General features: G+C 51.4%; 1 protein-coding gene across 1 annotated transcript in view; it reads left to right on the top strand.

Moving 5' to 3' along the window:
• Positions 1 to 251: 251 nt before the first annotated feature.
• The window catches only part of KIAA1755 (KIAA1755 ortholog), a 39,985-nt gene continuing 17,395 nt past the window's right edge, over positions 252 to 22,841 (top strand). Inside the window, exons 1-5 of the mRNA XM_027622748.2 lie at positions 252 to 371; positions 11,037 to 11,234; positions 14,809 to 16,132; positions 16,698 to 16,886; positions 22,213 to 22,336. Of these exons, the coding sequence (XP_027478549.2) occupies positions 369 to 371; positions 11,037 to 11,234; positions 14,809 to 16,132; positions 16,698 to 16,886; positions 22,213 to 22,336 (1,838 nt within the window). The 5' untranslated portion in view covers positions 252 to 368. The remainder of the gene's footprint in view (positions 372 to 11,036; positions 11,235 to 14,808; positions 16,133 to 16,697; positions 16,887 to 22,212; positions 22,337 to 22,841) is intronic.

The raw sequence follows: 22,841 nt of genomic DNA, 5'->3' as shown, positions 1-22,841 counted from the left end.
GCCCAGCTGCTCTGGGCGGCGGCGCGGCCCCGGGCCGGGAGCGGGGCGCCTGCTTGTCCTCCCGCGCGGCGGGCGGGGCGCGGGCCAGGCGCCGCCACAAAGGGGCCGCCGTCGCGCCGCCCCATCCCGCGCGGGGAGCAGCGCTCCGACCCGCCCCTGCGGCCGCCCGCGGCCCCCCTCTCGCCTCGCCCTGCCTCCAGTCTCGTCTCGCCGGCTCTGTCGGGCTCTCTCCCTGTGTCCCCGGCCTCCCCTCCCCGGCCAGCCCGCTCTGCTCCTCTGCTCGCTCCTGTGCTTGGAGAGGGCCGCGCCCCACAGACCGACCTGCGGACGGACTGATCCCGAGCCCCGGAGAGGAGCAGCCTGTCACCATGGTAACGCCTGCCAAGGCTTTGATCTCCTGGCTCTGTCCCCTTTTGGTGGGGGCGTCCAGGGTGGACACCGACCTTTTATGCTATGACCCCTCAGTACCTCGCCACGGGTCTGTGTTAACTGCCTCCCACCAGGATGGGGGTGGGGAGATGGGGGTGGGGGTGCCGGGATCCCCCTCTGGCCATGTCCTCTCTCCTTTCTGGGCGCGAAGTGGATGGGTAAGATTGGATGACTTGTGAACTTTGATGTCGCCCCATCCCAGGCACAGATCAGAGCTGGAACCCTAGCCCTTGGGCCTTACATAAAACGCGGGGTGGTGTTGCGTTTTGGACTCAGGGCTGAGGGTCAGTTACGTCCACTGGCCCCACACAGGGTCTGGATGGAGATGGGAGGGTTCAAGGCCCCTCCCAGGGCCCAGTGGAGAGGAGGGAGTTGCTCACCAAAACTTGGGGTGGTTTTGCCACTTTAGACTCAGGGCAGAAAAGTCAGATGTGTACTTAGTCCTGACATGAGGTGGTCTCATGGGAATGGGGTAGGGGGAGGTAGGCCTAAGAGAGGGGGAAGAAGGAGGGCGATAACTCCATACTGTGGCTTCCTTGGCTGCTCCCTTGATAAGGTTGAGATGCTCTGGGAGAGGTGTATGCGTGTACATGCCAGTATCGGGGAACAGGGAATGAAAGAAAAGTCTGTTTTCAGTGAATCGCAGCCCAGCTCCCAACAGGCCCAGGAGACCCAGGCAGATTCCCGGGAGCAGTGGGGATTTGGAAAAGTGCTGTCAAGACAGGCCGAGGCTTTAACCCTTGACTGATGGGCCATGTTGAATTTGTGTGGGTTTTCACTCGGTGCAGAAGAATTCTATTTAGATGGGTATACACCCATGCACAGCACACCAAAGGGTGTTCCCATTGACTCACATGGCTGAACACACGTGCCCTCTGACACACACACGGCTTACCCACCTGCTGTCCCTACTGCTAAAATATGGGCATCCACCTGCATCCACACCACAGACATATTGCAAAACCAGGCTGCTAGATCCATACACCAGCAGGACAGGTATATACAGCACACATTGCTGCCCAAGCTGTTTGACAGAAGTCTTCGTAAGCTTGTGGTTCTTCACCTCTCAGTCACAGGCAAGGTTCTGTGCCTGGCGATTTACATGCAGGAGCTCGTGTAACTCACACCAGCCCTAAAAACAGACCTGCTGGTATCTGCACCCCACAGATGGGGACCTGAGGCTCTGGGAGCTTCAGTGGCTGCCCAAGGTCACCCGACCAGGAAGTGGGAAATAGGACAGACTGAATTCTGAACAGCTTTCAGCTGTCCTGGCCACCCCCGAACCACACCTGCACCAAGTAGTGTTTGCTAAACCTTCATCAGTTTTGGACCTAACTCAGTTATTACTTTCAGAATCCAGAAACTCCTTGCTGAACACCAGGCCCTCAGATCAAGAGTCAGGCCCTGGGTGGCTCCCGAAAAGGTTGAGCAACTCTTTCCTAAATAGGCATGATGGACAGATTTTCTCCCACTTTTGTCACCTGCCCACCTCTCTGGCTCCACTTCGGTACTTCAGCCACTCTGACCTTGGTTCAGAGCCTCTTATCTTTCATGTTCCCTCCTACCACAGGGCCTTTGCATATGCTATTCCTGCTGGGTGGCAACCCTTCACCTGAAGAATTCCTATCCATCCTGTAAATCTCCGCCCAAGCGGAAATTACATCCTCAGGAAAGCCTTTCCCAGTTTCCCTGGCTCCCACTCTAGCATGCCATGTATCTTTCCTTCATGGCTCCATCACAGTTGTTCTTTTCCCGGGATGATTTGATTTAAGGGTACCTCGTGCTCTGGGGCAGCCCAGTGTCAGAGCATCTTATGACAAAGGGGCTTTGGGCTTATCCGGTTTCACATTCTCGAACTTTTAGTTCTATCCTAACAATCTTTGCATATTCACTTACTGGATAAGGTATTATGAAGAAAGAACAAAATCAAAATTACTATTTGCTTAATATTTTTCTTTTAATCAACTTACCTTATACACTTAAAGATATATTTAAATAAGGCGCCTGGGTGGCTCAGTTGGTTAAGCGACTGCCTTCGGCTCAGGTCATGATCCTGGAGTCCTGGGATCGAGTCCCACATCGGGCTCCCCGCTCAGCGGAGAGTCTGCTTCTCCCTCTGACCCTCTTCCCTCTCATGCTCTCTGTCTCTCATTCTCTCTCTCTCAAATAAATAAATAAAATCTTAAAAAAAGATATATTTAAATAAAACAGTTTATATCACGATCACGAAAAATCAGTATCCATTGTCGTAAACACAAGGTAACTGTAAAAATGTATACAACGAAGGCAAATTTGTATTAGTAAATTCTGGCTCGATGAGGTTGGCTCTGGATGATTCCAAGACGGAGGACTGCTTTCTTTTTGTTAAAAGGAGTAATCACTGAGTGTCTGAGAGGTGTTTTAAGATATCCTGGCACTGGGGCGCCTGGGTGGCTCAGTCGGTTAGGCGACTGCCTTTGGCTCAGGTCATGATCCTGGAGTCCCGGGATCGAGTCCCGCATCGGGCTCCCTGCTCAATGGGGAATCTGCTTCTCCCTCTGACCCTCTTCCCTCTCGTGCTCTCTATCTCTCATTCTCTCTCTCTCAAATAAATAAATAAAATCTTTAAAAAAAAAAAAAGATATCCTGGCACTGAAGTGAGACTTTCTCTTTGGTGTTCTCAAGAGGACCAAACAAGAGTTGGGGTAACTTTCTGTGATCTCACATCAAGTTCATGTCCTCCCCAACTCATCTTGTGGGTCACCCAAGCTTTGAGAAAAGCTGGTTGAATCCAATTTATTCAACATTGCCAAAGTACCTACTTCGTGGTACTCCCCCAAGGCACCTACTATGTGCCCAGCCCCGTGTAAGGACCTGAGTGTGAGAAGAATAAGCCCTGGTCCCTACCCTGGGCGCTTCTCGTGCCTACTCACTGCATTTCCAGGCTGGGTGATGGGCGATGGGAGTCCCTCTTTCTGCCTGGAAGCATATGTGTTGTGAAAAGCAAAGAGATGTGGGTTGAGCGGGACTCTGAAGGGTGGGAAGGAGCTCGCCCAGTCCAGGGAGGGGGCGCAACACGAGCTCAGGCAGTGCTTCTCAAAGTGGGGCACCCGCCATGGGTCCTGGGTAGGGAGACTTTAGATGAATATTTTTATTTACAGTTTTTCATCTTAGTGAGTGGTAGGAAGTGATTTAGGCAGCACAAGCACATGATGATAAGTAAAAATCCATGGATTTAAGTTGGAAATGAATTGACAAGAAGACAAATGTGAAGTAAATAATAATCAATATTGAGTAAAATAAATTAGGAGGTATGAACAGCAAGAAAAACTCACGCGTGTGGCACATGGATGATTGGCAAGCCCTGGGCTAGAGTGTCAAGTGTGTTAGAAGATGCAGGACAAGTACGCTGACTAGGAGCAGGCTGAAGTGCTAAGGCAGTGGAGAGCCACTCAAGGTTGTTGAGCAGTGGAGGGTCACAGTCGCATCTGCGTGTTAAAAGGCCATTGTGGTGGCCCGAGGAGAGCCAGGCCTGGGGAGGGGGCAGAAGAGCTGGTGGTGATGGGCCACGTTCATACCACAGCCCTACCATTTACTGGTGGTAAAGTCTTGGGCTCAGTTTCTTAACCTGTAAAATGGGAATAAAAATACCCATCCCATAGAATTGTTGGGAAGATGAAATAAAATAATGTTAATAAAATAATGAAAAGCACTTAGGATAAAGCCTGATACAGAAGCTTGCTCAATAAGAAGCTCTAGTTATAATTGCTATTATTATCATTATGTGTTTTGGGTGGGTGATGGTGAGCCCCAGGGCAAGGGCAAAAGGGGCAGGGAGAGAAAAGAACAAACACAAAACTAAGCCCTGGACAGGTGAAGTGACTTGCTCAAGGTCACACAGATGACACATGACTGAGCTGGACTTGAATGTGGGTCTTCTAACACCCACTTGCTTTTCAGTTCACTGCATCTGGGCTGTTTTTCCAGTTTCTGAAAGGTTCTTTTTTTTTTTTTTTTTAATAAGGAGCCAATTCTCACTCATGCCTCCACCCACACAAAAATAAAAAGGATTTAAAGCAGAAGAAGTTTTAGTTGGACACAAGCAACAACTTCCTGGCAGCCAGGGCAACAGAATACTACTTTTAGAATTTCCAGCCTGGAGAAGTTCAAGAGGAAGGTCCCAGGTAGCTGAACCTGGCGGTCACAAGCTGATATCCATTGGGCTACATCTGGCTCTCAGATGTGTTTGGTTTGGCTAACCTTTAGAACATGGGGAGGCTTTACTAAAATATCAGCAGATCCAGCAATGCTGGGCGAAGGCAACACTGGGCTGGAGCCGATGAGGTGGGACATGTGCCCCAGGCTCCACTACTCCCTATTGCTTCCCCGACACTGAGGCTGAGGTCACCAAGGGGCTAGAGGGGTTATTTTCTCACACTTCTGTATTCCATGTCACCTTTCAGTCCCCTGTGGGCATTTGTGTCTGTGGCTGGTGGTGTAGATTCTTCCTGGGCTGAGTAGAGAGATGGATGAAACAGATCTTTTTAAACTTTCCCTTCAATTGAGGATTAACTGATCCCATTTAGAAACCATGTCCCAGCTCCAAACCTTCCTCCCCCTGATTATACCTTGAATTCTAGAATGGCCTTGCTGGAAACACCCTTAGAGATAGATAGATAAGCCCAACACCCCCATTTTACAGATGGGGAAATTGAGGCCATGGTCACCTTGTGAGTCAAGGGTGGAATCTCACCTTCCCTAAGCGTCCCTACCACGGAGGAGAGCAGGGGATGACAGCAGCCCCGGGACACTGCCTACCTCAGTTTCTCGAAGCCCTCTCTCTTCCCAAGCTAGGAGGTGCTGATGCTAAGTGATGCTCAAATCTTTGTCTGGTGGAGCAAATGGATAAATCTGGGCCTTTAAGAAGAGTTCGGCACACATCTCAGAAAGCCCAGCTAACAACATCTGGTGAGCCCATACAAAAAAGGGAACAGGCCTTAAAAACACACACAATCGCACTTTTATTTTCCCCCTTGATTATAAAAGCTACACAGGCTGGTTACAGAATGGTCTGAAAATCCAACAAACTATGAAGAAAATGAAAACGGTGACTTATGAGGCCCCTGCCCCTCACGGCGCTCAGGGGGGGGAAGGCAGTTAACACTTTCTTCCAAGACCTCTTAGCTTATGCACATTTTTGCGCAGTGGAGATCACACTGTCTGGGAATTTTTTCTTTTAGAAACTTCCAATAGTCAGAAGAGTTGTTCCCTTTGGGGTGAGGGAGTTGCTTGGCGGGGAGCCTCTTTCCGGGGTGGTGGAAATCTTGTACGTTGATCTGGGCAGTGGTCACGCGGATAGGCAACATAGGTAAAAACCACATCAACCTTGTGTATTTTACTTTGTAAAATAATAATGGAAGCTCAGTGCGAAACGTCGACACAGAAGTACAGAAACCTCCCGCCCCCAAAGGGAACCGCTGGGGACAGACACTTTTCTGTCAACACCACAGCAGTTTCCTCAGGTCCACCCAGAAGGCCCGTGAGCTTCGTCCAGGCTCCAGCCCGGCAGTGGGGTCTGTAGGGGTCCCCCTTGGGGGCTCCTTCTCTGCTGCTGGGGGAGGGTTACAGACCAGCTTGGGCTGGTCTCGCCTTCTCCCTTTCCAGCTTTGCGCTGGCTCCTGCCGAGGAACGGTTAAAGACTCAGCCTGGCTGTGCTCACTGGGGAGGAATGGAAACACGTTGATTAAGTTTCACGGAAATCATTTTGAGGGGCCCGTGTCTGGCCAGTGGTGTTTGGGTTCCTGAGGGTCCAGGCTGGGCTGCCCGATTGGTTTTGAGTGGAGAGGGGCCAGCTTTCCTTCCTGCAGCCTCCTGGGCTCCCACACTGTGTGCTTACCTCCATACTTGGACAGCTTGTGAACCCCTGGGGTTCAGGCTCGTAGCAGGTAATGCTCTGGCCAAGAGCTTGGAGTCCCTTTAACTTGGAACATTCTTGTTTTTTACTGGCTGCCCCTTAAATCGTTATAGTGTGCAGCCAGTGAGCCCATTTGTGAAAGCCGAAGTCATCCCATCTGTGAGCTTTAGTCTGCAAGAAGTAAACAGCTTGAAACGCTGCAGGCCAGGCGGCTGGGAAGGCCACCCTGAAGGCTGGTGGCTGCTGCTGGCCCCAAGGCGGGCAAGGCAGCAGGGGGCAGGGGAAGAGGGTGGGCCTGACTGGCCAAGATTGGGTTGGATCATGGCTCCATCTTTCTCCTCCTCTTGGCAATCTTGGACAAGATGAGCTTCAGCTTCTTTATCTGTAGGGCGGGATGTTCCTTCTCTACCCCAGGACCATTGTGTGGCTAAGCAAGAGAATGTGAGTGAGCACAGGGCCTGGTGCACAACAGGTGCCTGGAAGCTGTTGTTATTCTTGGGGTGACAGCAGTGGGTTCAGGAAGGGGGGTCAGGAGGGGCACATGGCTTCACACAGAGGTGCAGACTCTAGCTTTGTCGGACAGGAAGAGTAAAAACAAAAACAAAAAAATCATAAAAAAGGCAGCAGAACCTTTCCCTTTTCTCAGGACCCCCGCATGCATCGTCTCCCTGCATCTGCAGAAGAATCATCTGAGCAAGATAGGATAGGTTCTAGATTCCCTGTTTACAGAAGGGGGCTACTGAGGCACATCAAGGCAGAGATGCCCCAAGGTTGGCATGCAAACCACAGTCAGGACACAGGCTGTCACAGGCTAGAGCTAAATAACACAGAGTCGTGTGGTGGGTGACTCAGGCCCTTTGCACTTCCCTCTGATATTCTGGGGACCCCCAGAGAAAACCCCCCTCTCAGGATAAGATGTCTTCACCACCTTTCTAATGCATGGCAAGCTTGCTTTGGAAGACAGAAAGAGAAACTTGACGAGCCTTCAGGAGGTGACCAGATGTCCTAGAACTTATGTATTTGTTCTCATTGCTTACTTACAGAACTAAAACAGTAAGAATGAAATATATTTTATATAATAAGTGTGTGTTTAGCATATAGTTATATATTGCATTATTTATAGAAATATATACTAATGTAAGGTCTATCCTGTAGCTATAATAATAAATGTATATGATAAATAGAAATATATTTATATAAATAAAATGATACAAAAACTGCCCAATGCATCATTGGTTTATCTCTGAAGTTCCATTCCATTTGCACCAGTTGATGCTGATTTTCCCCACAAAGCGATGACATAATAATAACCATAGTAATGGCCACAAGGATAGCAGTGATAGCTGTTGCTGAATTGAGCACCTACTAAGTGCTAGTCCTGTGCAGAGACCCTCTGTGTCTTGTCTCATTCGGTCTTGCTCAACTGTTTAAGGTACGTACAACTACCAGCTCCAGTTTTCCAAGTAAGGAAATTGAGGCAGAGAGAGCTAAGCAACTTGCCAGATCACATAAGCTCTTACCATTTGGTAAGAGCAGGGATTTGAATTCAGGCAGTCTGGCTGCATTCTCATAACCAGTATGGTGGCATAGAGTCTCCGTTTAAAATGCAATTATGTAAGTATTTTTGGTGAGTGATTTGGGGGGAAAAAAAGCAGTAAGTGCTAATAGTACAGATGGTACTTGGATATGCTAAAATTCATGAAGATGCCAGTGAATGATTAAATTTCCAAAAAACAAAACGAAACAAACCTAGCCCAACTCAACGTGCACACAAGGAAAGGCCCAGAGATGGAAGGCACCTACTCAAGGTGGCACAGTGATGTGGAACCCGGGAAAGCAAGTGCCCCAGGAGAGGCTGGGTGGAGTGGGGAGGGCTGGGAAGGAGTGCTGGCTTCCTTGATTGAGTGTGTCTGTGTGTTCACAGGTGTCAGTCGGGGTCCTCTCACTCTGGGTTTCCATTCCCACTGCTGTCCTCAAGATTGCGTGGGGCGGGGGGGGGGAGCTCTCAGGGTTTGGAGGGGAAGAGCATTAGAAGAGGTGGTCAGGCCAGATGAGCCTTTCCCTGTGCTGCCAACTTGAAGATGCCCCTCTCCCTGTCCCTGACCTTGCCCGGCACCTCACTGTGAAAGTAGCCCTTCCTGCGCATGCACACTTTTGACATCAAGAACTTGTGGTACATCATCCCTACCATGTTTATGCCGTGACAGTGGTGAGACCCTCCTTCCTTCAGAATGGGGGTTGTAGACATACATTCCTTCCACAAATGGTGATGGGGGCCCTACCCTGTGCCCAGTGCTGTGTGGGTGCGGGGGCAGAGTGGTGACCCTGACATTGGTCCAATGGTCCTGGGCTAGGGTCCCCTGGGTTACAGCCTCCCGGCGCTGGACTCTTGCCGGGATGGAGAAGTGCCATATTCCTCCCCCTCAAAGCCCGTGTTTTATCTCCCTGTCTGAAGGGGCCTCATTTGTAAAAATGATTTTTCTGCCCCAAATAAGCTCCGTTCACGCTGGATTCTAGTTTATTCTCATCTTGCTTTACGTCCCTCAGTGACAGATGGACCCAGAGCAGTCTGGGCCAACCAGAATGGCTTCCATTAGGCATTTTAAGAGTTGAAAATCATAACCCATGGGTTCTATTACTACACCGGACTGGAAATCTCTGGTCTTGTCCAAACTGTTTTACAGATGGAAAAACCTGTGGTTCAGAGAGGGACGTTTTGTTTGTCCTTCTCGGCATTTACTGAGCACCTGTTTTGGCCCAGGCCCTGTGCCAGGAACAGGAGACTCCGGAGGAAGAGGAGCCGGTGCCCCCCGGCTGTAGCAGTTTCCTGTGCTGCTGAAACACATGGTCCCAGACTTTGTAGCTTAACGCAGCATCCAGTTACTATCTTGCAGTTTTATAGATTGGAAGTCCAACACCGGTCTCACTGGGCTCAAATCAAGGTGTTGGCAGGCTGCACTCTTTTCGGGAGACTCTAGAGGAGAATCTGCTTGCCTTTTCCAGCAGCTAGGAGCAGCCCGCGTTCCTAGGCTCTTCCTCCATTTTCACAGCCAGCAACATGGCATCTCTCTGATCCTTCTTCCAACGTCACATTTCCCGCCCCTGATTCTCGCCTCTTAGGCACTCTCGCGCACTTTGGAGACCCCTTGTGATTGCATGGGGCCCACTGGATAATCCAGGATACTCTCCCTATCTTAAGGCCGGCTGATTCGCCATGCTTCTTCCATCATTGCCTTATGGGGAAACAGACTGACGGGTGCCGGAGATTAGGACACGGGCATCTTTGGGGGCCAGTATTCTGCTTACCAGCCCTGTCCTCAAGGAGCCCAGAGTCTTTGAGGGAGACGGCAATCAGCATGGGAACCTCTATGATGGGGCCCAGGAGAGGGGACACCTGGCCCGGGGGTGTGGGGGAGGGAAGTCAGGGGAAATCCCCTGGAACGGTTGAGGGCTGACCCAACGCCTGAAGAATGAGAAGGAGTTAGCCAGGTGAAGAGGGAGTGGGAGTGGAAGGTATCCTGGGAGGAAGGAACGGCGTGTGCAGAGGACTGAAGGTCAGCAATAGAATGCATGCAGCGCTGTGGCTGATGCATGAGAGAGGCAGACGGGCTGGGGGAGCGGAGGTGAGACCAATGCCAAGATCACAGGGGACCTGAATACCCAGAGGCTGTTACTTTCCTGAAGGCAGTGGGGATACTTCCGTGGTCAGGTTTGCATTTGAGAAAGATCACCGTGGGTGCCTGGTCCAGAATAGTTGGAAGTGAGGCAGCCTGAGGTTGGGTGGCAATGGGGAGGGGAGTCAGTGGAAGACACAGGGGTCAGGCCTGGGTCAGGGCAGGGACAGGGGAGCAGAGCCAGAGCTGGTGGGTGAGCTGCTGGCTGTGGGAAGAGTAGAGGACGTGGCTGAGGGTTGTGTGTGAGCAGAGGAGGCAAGAGGAAGGGCAGGGTGATGAGCAGATTTCTGGCCTGGGAGTCTGACTGGACTGTGGGACCATCACGGAGGTAGGGACATGGGGGAGGGGCGGGTTTAGGGATGTAGTGAGTTGGGTTTGACGTGTATGATGATCTGTGCCTGGTGGACATCTAGGGAAGGTCTCCAAGAGGCAGCTCGTTATGTGAGTCTGGATTTGTGAGCTCATGTATCAATTATATTAATTTATATCAATCAGTTATTGCTGTGTAACCACCCCAAAACTTGGTGTTAAAAAACAGCAATTATTTATTATCGTTCACGCACCTGCATGTTGATGCACCTGCACGTTGACTACAGGTTGGGCTTCACTGATGGCTCAGCTTCAACCTGCAGGTCTGCAGGGCTGTCAGATGGTGGGATTTGGGGATGCTGACCTCCCCGTCCCCGCTGGCCCTGACCTGAATGCCCCCACCATCCCTCCACTCCACCTTGGACCAGTGGATGGCACTGAGCAAAGACTGCCAGAGGTGAGGGAATGAGGATGTCTTGAGGAAGCGTATTCTAGACAGAGGGAGACGCCAGTGCAAAGGCCCTGAGGTGGGATCATGCCCAGTGTGTTTGAGGAACAGGAAAGAAGGCCACTATGGCTGGAGGGGCTGAGGAGGGGTAGGGGGAGCAGAGGAGGTCAGCGAGTTAGCAGTAGCCTTAGTGATATGGGGCCTGGAAAGTCATGGGAAGTGGCCACTACCCTTATTATTACTGCTACGATCACTTTTCCTACTCTTCTTCTATCCCCTGCAGGACCCCCCATCCCTGGACACAGCCATCCAGCATGCCCTGGCAGGCCTCTATCCCCCTTTTGAGGCCACGGCGCCCACCATCCTGGGGCAGGTGTTCCGTCTCCTGGATTCTGACTTCCAGGGGGATGGGCTGAGCTTCCTCCTGGATTTCCTAATTCCTGCCAAGCGCCTGTGTGAGCAAGTGCGTGAAGCAGCCTGTGTAAGTTGGAAGGGATGGCGGGGCCGGGGGACACGCACTCCCAGAACCAGGGGGCTGGAGGTGAGCAGAGAAGGAAGTGGGCTGGTGCGTGTCTTGTCTCAGAGCAAGTACTGAGGACATGGGATGGTTCTCCCGGTACCATTGCTTGCCCAAACGGAGATGTCAGCCCCCCAGGGGAGCAGGAAGCTCGCTTGGCCCTTTGCTCTCTGATATCTAGGAGTCAATCACGTTTATTCTTTCACTAGCAGGGAGTAAATCCTGGATAAAAGGCGTCCTTGTGGGGTGACCCCTGGGAGCCTGCCCTGGGGTTGGCATTGTGGGCATCACCAGGCTGCCTTGGCTGAAGTAGGTCAGCTACAGTGGAAATAGCAGAGAATGTTCCAGATCTTTCCTGGAGCCCTTGAGGCCTCAGGACTCACTTTTGTCCCAGGAGACCTCTTTGAACCCAGATCTCAGGGAGGCCTCTCTAAGGCAAAGTGGAAAGAAAAGTGTTTTAGGTAGGTCTCAGTGGCTGCAAATGACAGATCTTTACTCAAGGTTGATCTGGCCTCAGCCCCAAGGTGATACACCAATCAAACCCCTAGGGGTTTCTGTCTTTTGTCTCTGTTTCCCGTTGCTTGCCAACATCATTCTTACAGGCTAGATGTCCCCCCAAGACTGTGATCAACTCCCATCCTGGAGAGGAGAAAGAACTCTTCCCCATCAGCAGCAGATAGTAAAGTTGCCAGGAAGGATCCTGATTGGCCAGGTTTGGGTTGGATGTCCACCCCTGGACCAATCACTGCAGCCAGAGAAATGGGATAGGGGGGTTGGCCGGCTTGCATCATACGCCTACGTCTCTGGTCAGAGGTGATGACTGTTTTAAGGGTGGGGACAGGCCTTTGGAGACCAAACCCTCAGACGCCTGTTGCAGGAACTTGCCCACACCCTTCACGGGGTTGCCAACTGTGCCCTGCTCTGCTGTTAATGCCCATCCCCCCGCTGCCCCAGCCTTGAGCATCACTAAGAGGTTCATCGGTCCCACTGGCTCCCGTGTATCAGGGACATGATACACCAGGAGCAAAAAATAAGAGTGGGGACTGTGCACATCATTTCAGTGGTAGCAATGAATTGAATATGGCAGCTAGAGGCTCAGGTTTGGGAGCCGAAACTAGAGATGGTTGGAACTGGAAGGAGACTGAGATGCTTCATTTCATGTGCTCAGGGCGGCTCCTGGCACGCAGAAACAGTGGCATACACAGTCATTGTTATTGCAGGAGAAGGAAGATTCTCACTGAACACCTGCTGCCAGCTCCCACTTATCCACCCTGACACTATTTTATGTATATCCTGCGCCTCCCAACTCGTTCCCCGTGACAAGCTCTACAACTCCGCACTTCCTTTTTTTTTTGGCCGTTAAAACGGCATTTGCATGGTCTCCTTCTCCATTTCTTCCAGGAACAAGGGTCACAACCTTTTAATTTCTCTATTTTTAATTATGGGCGATTTTAATTATAATTATAGGTGAATTCATATCACCTCCAAGCCAGGGGCGGGATTAATAGTATGGCGGCAGGAGTGAGGTGCCCCAGGTTCAAAGCCAGTCTCTGTCACTGTGGAGCTGGAGAATCACCCTCTGAGCTTCAGTTTCCTTAGTGGGAAAGTGGGAATGTTGATAACACGGTACCTACGTCCCAGAGATGATACACGGCCTGGCACAGAGCCTGGCGTGCAGTAGGTGCTTCGTAGCCGTTGGCTGTTACTATCCCACTTCCTCCTTTCTCTCTTGGAAATAAGAATGTGCCAGCCTCAAAGTCGGCCCTAGTAAACGCCAGCACCCGGAGGCAGCCAGCACCCTCAGATGAAGTCCAGTGGGGGATCAGGGACAGACAAAGATGACTCCAAATGTGAAGACCTAGGCACAAGTCCTGTTTATGCTGCTCTCAGCTGTGTGACCATGAGCCGATTCTTTCACCCCCCTGAGCCTCAGTTGTCCTCATCTGTAAAGTGGGGACAACAAAGCCTAAACACCCTGCCCCACCGAGTGACTGTGAGGTTCAAATAAGTTGATCATAACTGCCACCTCTATGGTGCATTGCTGTTTGCTCAGTACTGCTGGGTTGTTCTGCCTTGTTCAATGAGAAGGCGAGGGAAAGCAGGTTGTAAACCGCAGAAAGCTCCGTGGAAGTAGTGGAGGAACTTGCAGACTCGAGGGGTTTATGGATACGAAGGTTCCCTGCGGCAGCCAAATCTACAGTGTCACTGACGGGAGGGAACTGGTTTACCCCCACTCGGGGTACAAGGGTGGTCAGTTCTTGCCCCAATTATTCAACCCGGGAAGCACCTGCTTCATTAATGGGAACTGCAGTGTCATTCTCTGGAGCTCTCCCACATACACATCCAAATTATATAAGATTATCCCGGTGTTACTCAATCCAAAGGACTCTTTTCGGAAAGCCAGATAGAGAGAGAGAGACCTGTTTGTCAGACCGGTGAGGCTGTTGCTTGCTGAGGCTGTTGTTGCCACATGGTGTCGCTGTGGGACATGGGTCCCACCCAGCCCTGTGGAGCGGCTCCATCAAGAGAGATCACTGTCCAACCCGCTCCAGGATGCCCTGCTCTGTCCACCTATACAGAGAATTGCTGGCACCTCCTGTTTAAAAAAAAAATTTTAGGTTTTGCCTCACCTGCCACGTCATTACTTAGAAAAAGAAAATAAATAAATAAGTAAATCATAAACAAATAAATAATAAACATTCAAGCCCAGAATAGTGGAATCATTTTTTTTTCAAGGTCATCCAGCAAGGTAGTGGTGGGGTCAGATTTCCTGGCTTTTCATTCAGTATTGTTTCGACCTCATTCTGTAATGTCTCTGCTTAAAAATTAGAGAATGGTATAAATGTAGTAACGGACTCTCTTATTTTTTAATGGAAAATTCCCATATTTTTTCAAAGGGTAAATGTCAAAGGGAAAGGAAATTATTATTTATTGAACACCCACTTAATGTATGCCAGGCATTGTGCTGTGGGTTTTTTTTTTACATATATATAAAATCTCACTTAATCCGCGTACCAACCCAATCATATTATACGTATGGTCATTCCTATTTGCAGATAGGAAAAATAAGGCTTGAAGACGTTATGTAATCTGCACAAATCAGCGATTCAGACCTTGGGATCCACCTCTTCCCGACTCTAAAACAAAGGGCTCAGACTTGATCTGGGTTGAGAGAAGTTTCACATGGATGGGGAGGAGGGACTGTGACCCGAGCAAGATGATCCTCCTGGGAAAGGCACCTGCTAATTAGCGCCTGCCTCTCAGAGCTTTTCTCCCTTGGGCCAGTAGGCTAGCAAGCGTTTTTAAGGTCAGGTTCAGGACTAGGGTGAGGCAGGAGAGGCATTTGCTCTAAGGGTTGTGCGTCTTGCAAGACCCTGAGATGGGGTCCCTATTGCTGCATCCTAGGCACCTCTCTTGCCTCCCCGCCCCCTCCCCGCCCCGCTCCAGATTCCATCTGGGAGAGGGAAGGAAGCAGACCGACGGGCAGGGCCTTTCAGGGCAGGATTCTCTGACATCACCCTCACCCTTCTGTCCGCAGGCCCCGTATTCACACTGCCTCTTCCTGCATGAAGGCTGGCCTCTGTGTCTGCGGGGTGAGGTCGTGGTGCACCTGGCCCCCCTCAACCCCCTCTTACTGCGCCAAGGGGACTTCTATCTCCAAGTCGAGCCCCAGGAGGAACAGTCTGTCTGCATCATGATCAAGTGCCTCTCCTTGGACCTCCGCACAGTGGATGCAAAACCCGTTCCTGTGTCGTCCTACCCTATACTCTTCACCCAGACGTGGCTGGAGGCCATCAACAGTGACTTTGAGGGAAGTCCCCTACACAACTGCCTTGTCGCTTCAGAAGATGGAGTTGCCCCTGTGCCCTGGACCAAGATAACCAGCCCGGAGTTTGTGGATGACAGGCCCCAAGCAGTGAATGTCCTCTCCCTGGCCTGGGGGTCTCTTCAGTTAGAGGCCCTCGATTTGAGCCGCCCTCCAGAGCTGCACCAGCCCAGTTCCCCAGGCAGCCAGGTGCTGCTTGCCCGGAGCTTGGCCAAGGGCAAGGGCAGGACATATGGAAACAAGTACCCAGGACTCATCAAGGTGGAGCCAGCCAGGCCTGGGGACGTGGCCTTTAGGATGGACCATGTGGTCAGCCAGGACTTGGAGGGAGATTATGTGGTCCTCCTGGAGAGCAGAGGAGGGTCTCCCAGTGGGGAAGTGGAGACATCCAGTGAGTGTCCTTTGGGGGCACTGGAGGAACTCTCCAAAACTAAGGAAATCCCTTTCTCTCAAAGAACGCCACCCCTCTCAGGGACCAATAGGGGACCTTCCTTGAAAAAATGGGCTTGTGAGAAGCCAGCAAGCTCAGAAGAGGAGCCCTGCATTTTGGGCTTGAGGAGAAAGGTCAGCCATAAAGTTGACTCACCCACCCACGCCTCAGAACACCAGCCCCAGGAGCCCTACCTCAACGTCCTTGAGAAACCACTGCCCTGTGCCTCTGGCCTCGAGGCAGGTGGTTCATCTTCCTCCAAGATGCAGGGACCTCTGGAAAACCCAGAAGATATGGTGCAGCCCATGCCTGAACCAAAGCAAGCATCCTCCCTGCACCTGTGCCCAGCTTCCCCTCCTGCTGAAGCCAAGATGGAAGAGAGGACCAAACAGGGCCATGGGAGACCTCCCAAACCTGGGACTGGCCCCAGTCAGAATACTTCCTCTTCCAGATCCCCCACTCCTGGGCTCAGATTCTCCTTCTTGAAAGGGCAAAGGCAAGCCCCGGGGCCTCCAGAGAAAGCCTCACTCCAGCAGGACGGGCCCTGGAAAGTCTTGTGTTCACTCTACTCTCCCAAACCTCACCGAGCCAAGTGCTTGGGGAAAGGTAAGTTGCCCACTTGCTCAGCTGGACAGGGGACTGTTCTCTGGACATGACCAGGTGACAAGGAGGCGCAGGTTACCAGGGACAGTCAACCTCCTGAACTGGCTCAGTGCACAGGTAGCATTCAAGAGGCTTGAAGTCTCGGGGATCTGGAACTGAGCTGTATTGAGCCAGCCCGAGTCCACACCCGGCTCGGCCCCACACCGGCTGGCTGACCTTGGTCAAGGACTCCTCGGTGCAGTGTAGGTCCCACCTGCCCCACACAGTTGTTTTGAGGTTCAAAGACACACCAGAAGTAAGGAGCTTAGGGGCACCTGGCTGGCTCAGTTGGAAGAGTGTGTGACTCTTGATCTCAGGGTTGTGAGTTTGAGCCCCACATTGGGTGTAGAGATTACCAAATAAATAAACTTAAAAAAAAAAAGTAAGGAGCTTAGCATAACACCTGCCACGTGGTAGGAGATCAATAGCTGTAAACTGTTATTATCAGTCAGAAGGTGCCAGAGAAGGCATTTCCTCTGGGGAAACCCATATTCTCCTTAATACCCTTTTCTTTGTTGCTCTTCCCCAGCTGGAACAACTCAGACCAAAACATCTGGCCCAGCCGCTGACTCAGGCCCACTGACCGGGGAAAAGCCTGGCTTCTCAGAAGGCCCTCCAGAAAGAGGCACCACTCTGGATGAGGAATCCCCAGGGCCTGAGCCCAGGATTGGGGCTCTGAATGTGGAGATCTTCCAGTCAAGGATAGCATGCCTGCCAGGTCCTCGGGGATCACAGGGCAGCTGGAGGTGGAGGGGAGGGTGTTGGGGTGGGGGCAGGAATGGGGGGAGGGTCTCTGAGCATCCTGATGCTGGTGGGTGTGGAGGAGACAGGGAAGGTCCCGGAGGCTTGTATTCTGGACCAAGACTCCCTGGGATTCAGGCTCTTCATCTTTCCAGTGAAGAAGTTGGATAATATGAAAGCAATTCTAGATATCTATCCATCCATCCATCCATCCTTCCACCCTACTTTCAGTGAGGCATGCAGGGTGGGTGTCTTAGGTCAGTTCCCTAGAAGCAGCGCCTAAGACAGGGATCCTTGGGAAAGTGATTTGTTGAAGGCTGCTCTCAGGAGAAGGGGAGCGAGGGAAGCAGGGCAGGGCAGGGGAGGAGCTGAGCAAGGACATGGCCTGACCCCATGAGGGTCTGGAGCATGAATTACACCACAGAGCTGGTTCCATTTTAAGATGTAGGGGGCTGGTCTTTTGCATGCTTGGGTCTGTTGGTCATCAACCTAGGGATGGGGATGCAAGGTGAGCCTGTGATCCGGGTCAGTTGAGGACAATTCTCCAGAGAAAGGGACATCTGTGAGCCAATACAGCCAACAGTCAACAGCCTCTGGGGGATGGGTGTTCTAGCCCAAAGTGATCTGAGTGGGGTGTTACCAGCATCCAACAGAGAGGGTGTTACTTCTTCTGTTGAATATTTATTCATCTTTGCAATAAATATTTCTTTAATATCTGCTTCGTACAGCCAGCCCCTGGGCTTAGCCCTGAGGATTCAGTGAGGAACAAGTCTGATGTGTGCTCTGCTCTCAAAAAGTCCATATTCTCGTGGTAGAGAAAATTCAACAGGTTATTACAATCCAGGGTAAACAAGTTGCAACTGTGGAGGACAGAACCCTGGCCCAGGCTTGGGCTGGAGGAGAGGTCAGGGAGGAAGGAGGAAGCAATAGAAACTCAGTCCTAGAGCATGACTAGGTGTTATCCAGGTGAAGGGGTTGGGGAACAGTGTTCCCGACAGAGGGAACAGGATGTGCAAATGTCTAGAGGCAAGAGAGACCACAGGGCTTTCTGCGACCTACTGTCTTGAAATTCTGTTTTACTTCACAGACTTTGGCATCTCTGCAGGACCCTGGACAGTGCTCTGTCTTTTTGTAACTCCTAGGGGGCATTGTCCGACCTCCTCCGGGTCATCTTTGTTGAAACTCATGCTGTTTTTGCCCATATTAATTGTACACAAAGGGCCTCACAATCCTTTCAGGGCTGTCATGTTCCAAGCGCTCAGATTTTGTCCATCAAAGGGCCCTGTTCTGGGAGGCAGGAGATCATTCTAATTTCAGTGTTATTGGCTTCCTGTGTGACCTCAGGGGAGTCACTTGCCCTCTCAGAGCCTTGTGTAAGAGGAAAGGAAGCAGGTAGGACTTGGCTCACAATACTCTTGTTGTGATTTGTGGACTTGCAACATATGCTGGTGGGTCCTGGGTGCCTGGAGCAGTGTGTCTGGTGCATAGCAGGTGCTCAAAAAGCATTTTTTTGAATGAATGAATATTCTCCATGTAGGGGCTCCTTCCATTTCTTCCCTTGACCGCCTTGTCTTCCGTGATCTTGTCCTCATCTCCCACGGCTTCTCCCACCACGGCCACCCCCAGGATCACATTACCCTGCCCCTCTTCCCTGCTCACCCACCAGTCCAACTTTAATAATCTTTCGGTCCCCTAGACACTGAACCTATTGGTCCAACCACCTTCTCTTCATCCCTCCCCACCCTTCATCATGTCCTCACTTCTTCCCAGCTCCGCTCCTGCTCACCTATTCAGACATCCCTCCAGCAAGATTCTCCTCTCTCTTGGACCATTCCCACCGGCCTAAGACATGCTGGCATCTTGCGCATCGGTCTTCACACCTTTTTCTGACTGCCTGAAGCTAGGAAAGGTGTTCGGCTTTTAAGGATCACAAGATTAGATTAGATTAGGCCACCTGCATAATCCAGGCTAATCTTCCAACTAGAGGTCCTGCTTTAATCACATGGGCAAAGTCCCTTTGCCAGGTAAGCCGGCATCAGCATAGGCTCTCAATTAGGGGACGTGGGCATCTTTGGAGCCATAACTCTGCTTGCTGCAGGCACCAAGCCCTCAGAGAGGGCTTCTCAGGCTTTGCATGGAGAAATCCCGAACGCAGAAGAAAATGAACAGGGCCCCAGGGGTTGAGACCTCACCCCGAGCTCTCGATTGCTCTGCACATATCTTTGAAATGCTTTTTGTCTTTAAAATTTCTATCCATTTTGTATTCTACTTAAGAATACAGTCATATTTGTTTCAATATAAGAAAAAATGCTCTCAATGCCTTGCCAGTTACATCGCTTACCTTCCCCCCCCCCCATACTGGGAGTAAATAATGCTGCAGGAAGGTGCGACAGGTTTTTGGTGGCTTTTGGTACTCACGACCTCCTGACTGGCTGTCCCTATTTCCACCGGAGACTCAGAACCCAGTGCACACAGCGCAGCTCTGAGCCAGGGCTCCGAGGCACTAATGTATTCCTGGCTCCAGCTGTCAGACGAGGGAGGCATCTGGGGCAGAAGGGCCTCCCAGCAGAAGGCAAATCAGGTGGACAGCTGCCCATCGCTCCAGTGGACTCAGCCAGCTAACTCTGGTTGTGTGCAAGCCCTGTTCCAGGCGGTGCTGGGTGCGGAACCAGACACACGAACCGATAGCCATGTTCCACTGTGGAATGTTCTGAGTACCGGGACCCTCTGCTACTCGGAGTGTGGTCTGGGGACCAACTCTATTGGTATCACCTTGGGGCTAGGGAGAGATGCGGACTCTCAGGCTTGATTAGCATCAGAATCTGCATTCTAGCAGGATCCTCAGGAGCATGGAAGTTTGAGAGGCACGACTATAATAATCCATGCGTTCATCAGTCAAGACATTGATTACCTGTTCCAATTCTGCGCTGAGTGTTGGGATACAATGAGTTTGAGCCTGTGTACCCTCAGTCTTGCAGGATCGAATAAAGGCCTACATTTGCTGTAGGGGGCTGGGGTGGGAGAAGGGCTTCTAAGGAGGGCAGGGAGGAGGTCTTCTTGGCGGATGTGTCATCCAAACTGGGCTTGGAAAGATGAGGAGGGTTTTGCCAGACAAAGACAGGAGGGGAGGGAATCCCTGGCAGAAGAAGCAGCATGAACAAACGTGGGGAGGTGAGGAAGGGTCAGGCTAGTTTAGGCAACGACAGATGACCCATCCTGGCTGGGCCATAGGTGACAAAGGGTGACATAGTATATTAGTTGTAGATGGTCATCTGATCTTCACGTGGTCTTCTCTCTGTGTGTCTGTGTCCACGTTTCCTCTTCTCACAGGGACACACGTCGTATTGGATTAGAGTCCACCCCAGTGACCTCATTTTAATTGAATCACCTCTTTGAAGACCCTATCTCTAAATACAGTTACATTCTGAGTTCTTGGGAATTAGGACTTCAACAAATGAAAGGGGGGTGGGAGGTGTGGGGAAGGCATAATACAGCTCATGGCACAAAGTGAATGAAATGAGCCCGGAAGAGTGTGCAGCCTCTGGGGAGACCTGAGTGCCAAGTCGAGAAACTTGCACTTTTTCCTGGAGGCCATGGGGAGCCATGGAGTATTTAGAATAGGGGAGTAGCGCCCCCAGAGCCTCTGCTGAGCTCCAGTCATGGGTCTACAGGGACGGGAGCTCATCTTTCCGTATGGTCAAGGGCCAGATCAAGCACTGCCCCCTCCGTGGCGGGCAGGTTAGGGACCTGTTGCTATGCGAGACTGGAAAGCCGCTTCCCCTCGTGGGGCCTCAGTTTCCTTATCAATAAAATGGGCCCGGGGACATGATGCAGCCTTGTCTGACCGGATGGCCCCAGTGGCTGTGAGAGGATTTCAGGGAGACATGGACAGACATCTCCGACTTTGCAGGTTATGTCATTTTCTCACATTTAATCATTTCACGTTTTTTGACTTTCTCTTATAAAAAATTTCTAACATACAAAAAAGCAGAGACTGTAGTATAATGAACACCCACATACCCATTATTCAGATTTAATAAGTTTTAACATTTTGGCGTAAATGAAAGATCTTCATATTTTGCCCCTAAATACTTCAGCATGCCTCTCTCAGCTCTAAGGATATTTTCCCTAATAACTGCAATACCGTTAGCCCATCTAACAAAACTAAATATAATTTCTACTACTTTTCAACACCCAGTTCATATTCAAGTTTTCCCATACTGTCCCCAACAAAATGCTTTTCCTTTTGAAATTTTCAAGGAAAAAAAAATCAAACCCATGGTATCAAGAGGATATAGAGTTAGATATATACACACAGATAGACATCTTTTTAAATTTTTAAATTATGTCAAATTTGCAAACCTGTGTGAAAGAAAGAATGGTCCAGAGGTCTGCACCCCTGTGTAAGACAGCCCCTGTGAAGGTAGTTAAGTTCGTCTCCAAGACTTCCTGAGCCGTGAAGGGTCTTACGCACTTACACACTGTAGAGGGGCGTGCCCACTGCAGGATGGTGCTGCGTGAGGTGACTCTGGAGGGCAGGGCTCCGAGCCCAGGGTGTGAGACAGGTCCAGTTTCCAGAGGCCTGAGCCTCTTTCCCCCGCTGCGTCCTTTCCCCTCGACACAGTGCAGTCGGGCTGTGCTGACTCCCTGGGCCTCGGACTCTCAACCCCTGTGGGGACAGTGGGCCACACCGCCCTGATTCCTGGAACAGGAAACAGTTTGTGGAGAACCCACAGGTAAAAGTCGGCAAGAATAAAGTGCGAGCTGGTGGCCCTGGGCCGGGGGCAGAGCCGAGGACAGAGCCAAGGACAGAGGTGATGATCCGTGTAACAATGGCTCTCACCGAGCCCGTGGCTCGGTGTGTTTCTCAGGAGCTTCTCATTTAGTCCTCGAAATGACCTAAGAAGCTCCGCATTTTATTCTCCCCATTTAACAGGTGAGGAAGCAGGCTCAGAGGCACACTGACTAGCCCAAGGACACATAGTGAGCGGGTGCCAAGCCGACACTTGAACCCATCTCCGTGCCTCCAAAGTCTAGTCCCTGAGCTGTGCCTCCCAGAGTGTCTGGTGCAGAGGGGAGTCTGGAGGGAGGTGAGGATGCCTCTCCAGGGAGGACGAATTCAGGGACGGCCTTCTGAGGAAGTGGCTTTTGAGCTGGGTCTTCAGGGCTGACTCAATTCAGGGTTCACAGGGGAGGAGAAAAAGGGCATCCGAGGTGGAGGGACCTGGAGGCCACAGAGGAGGTTCCCGGAGAGAGGGCTCCACCGAAGTTCTCACTGCTCACATGTGTCCTCTCTCCTCCAGGGGGTCGGGACAGGGCAGGGAGGCCCCTGCTCCTGGTGTCAACCACCGAGGGGGCCTGGGAGGCACCGTGGTGCACAGCATCAGAGGTCACCAAGCTGCTGTCCTGCCTGTGCACTGTCCCCAGGTAAGGGGCTGGGCCAGTTGGCCACTCTGTCCCCCTTCGACTTCTTGGCCCAGAGCCCAGGTCCAGGCGCTGAATGGAGAGACACCGTGTCCTTCCACCCAGTCGTCTGTTCCCAGAGCCAGTCCGAAGCCAAATGCTGGGGGGAAAGCAGGACAGACTTAGTCCCTGCCATCAGGGGGTTCCCAGATTGGGGGGGGGTGATGGATGGTGTGTAAGGAGCGAAGCATGCACAAGCAACTCTCAGGAGCATGAGGATGGTGAAGAAAACAGGGGGATGATGTAGACCAGTGGTTCACAACTTGAGCGTACATCAGAATCACCTGGAGAGCTGTTAAAGCAGATCACTGGGCCCCACCGCAAGTTTCTCATTCGGTAGATTTTGGGCCTAAGAATTTACATTTCTCACAAGTGTTCTGGTGACAACGATGCTGCTGGGCTAGGGACACATTGTGAGAACCACTGTTGTGGAGTGGGAAGGGTGGGGGACTGATTTCAATTGGGAAAT

Source organism: Zalophus californianus, chromosome 8, assembly GCF_009762305.2.
Source record: "Zalophus californianus isolate mZalCal1 chromosome 8, mZalCal1.pri.v2, whole genome shotgun sequence".
Taxonomy (NCBI): Eukaryota; Metazoa; Chordata; class Mammalia; order Carnivora; family Otariidae; genus Zalophus; species Zalophus californianus.
The sequence above is the reverse complement of the archived record's forward strand: the minus strand, read 5'-3'. Positions and strand labels throughout refer to the sequence as shown.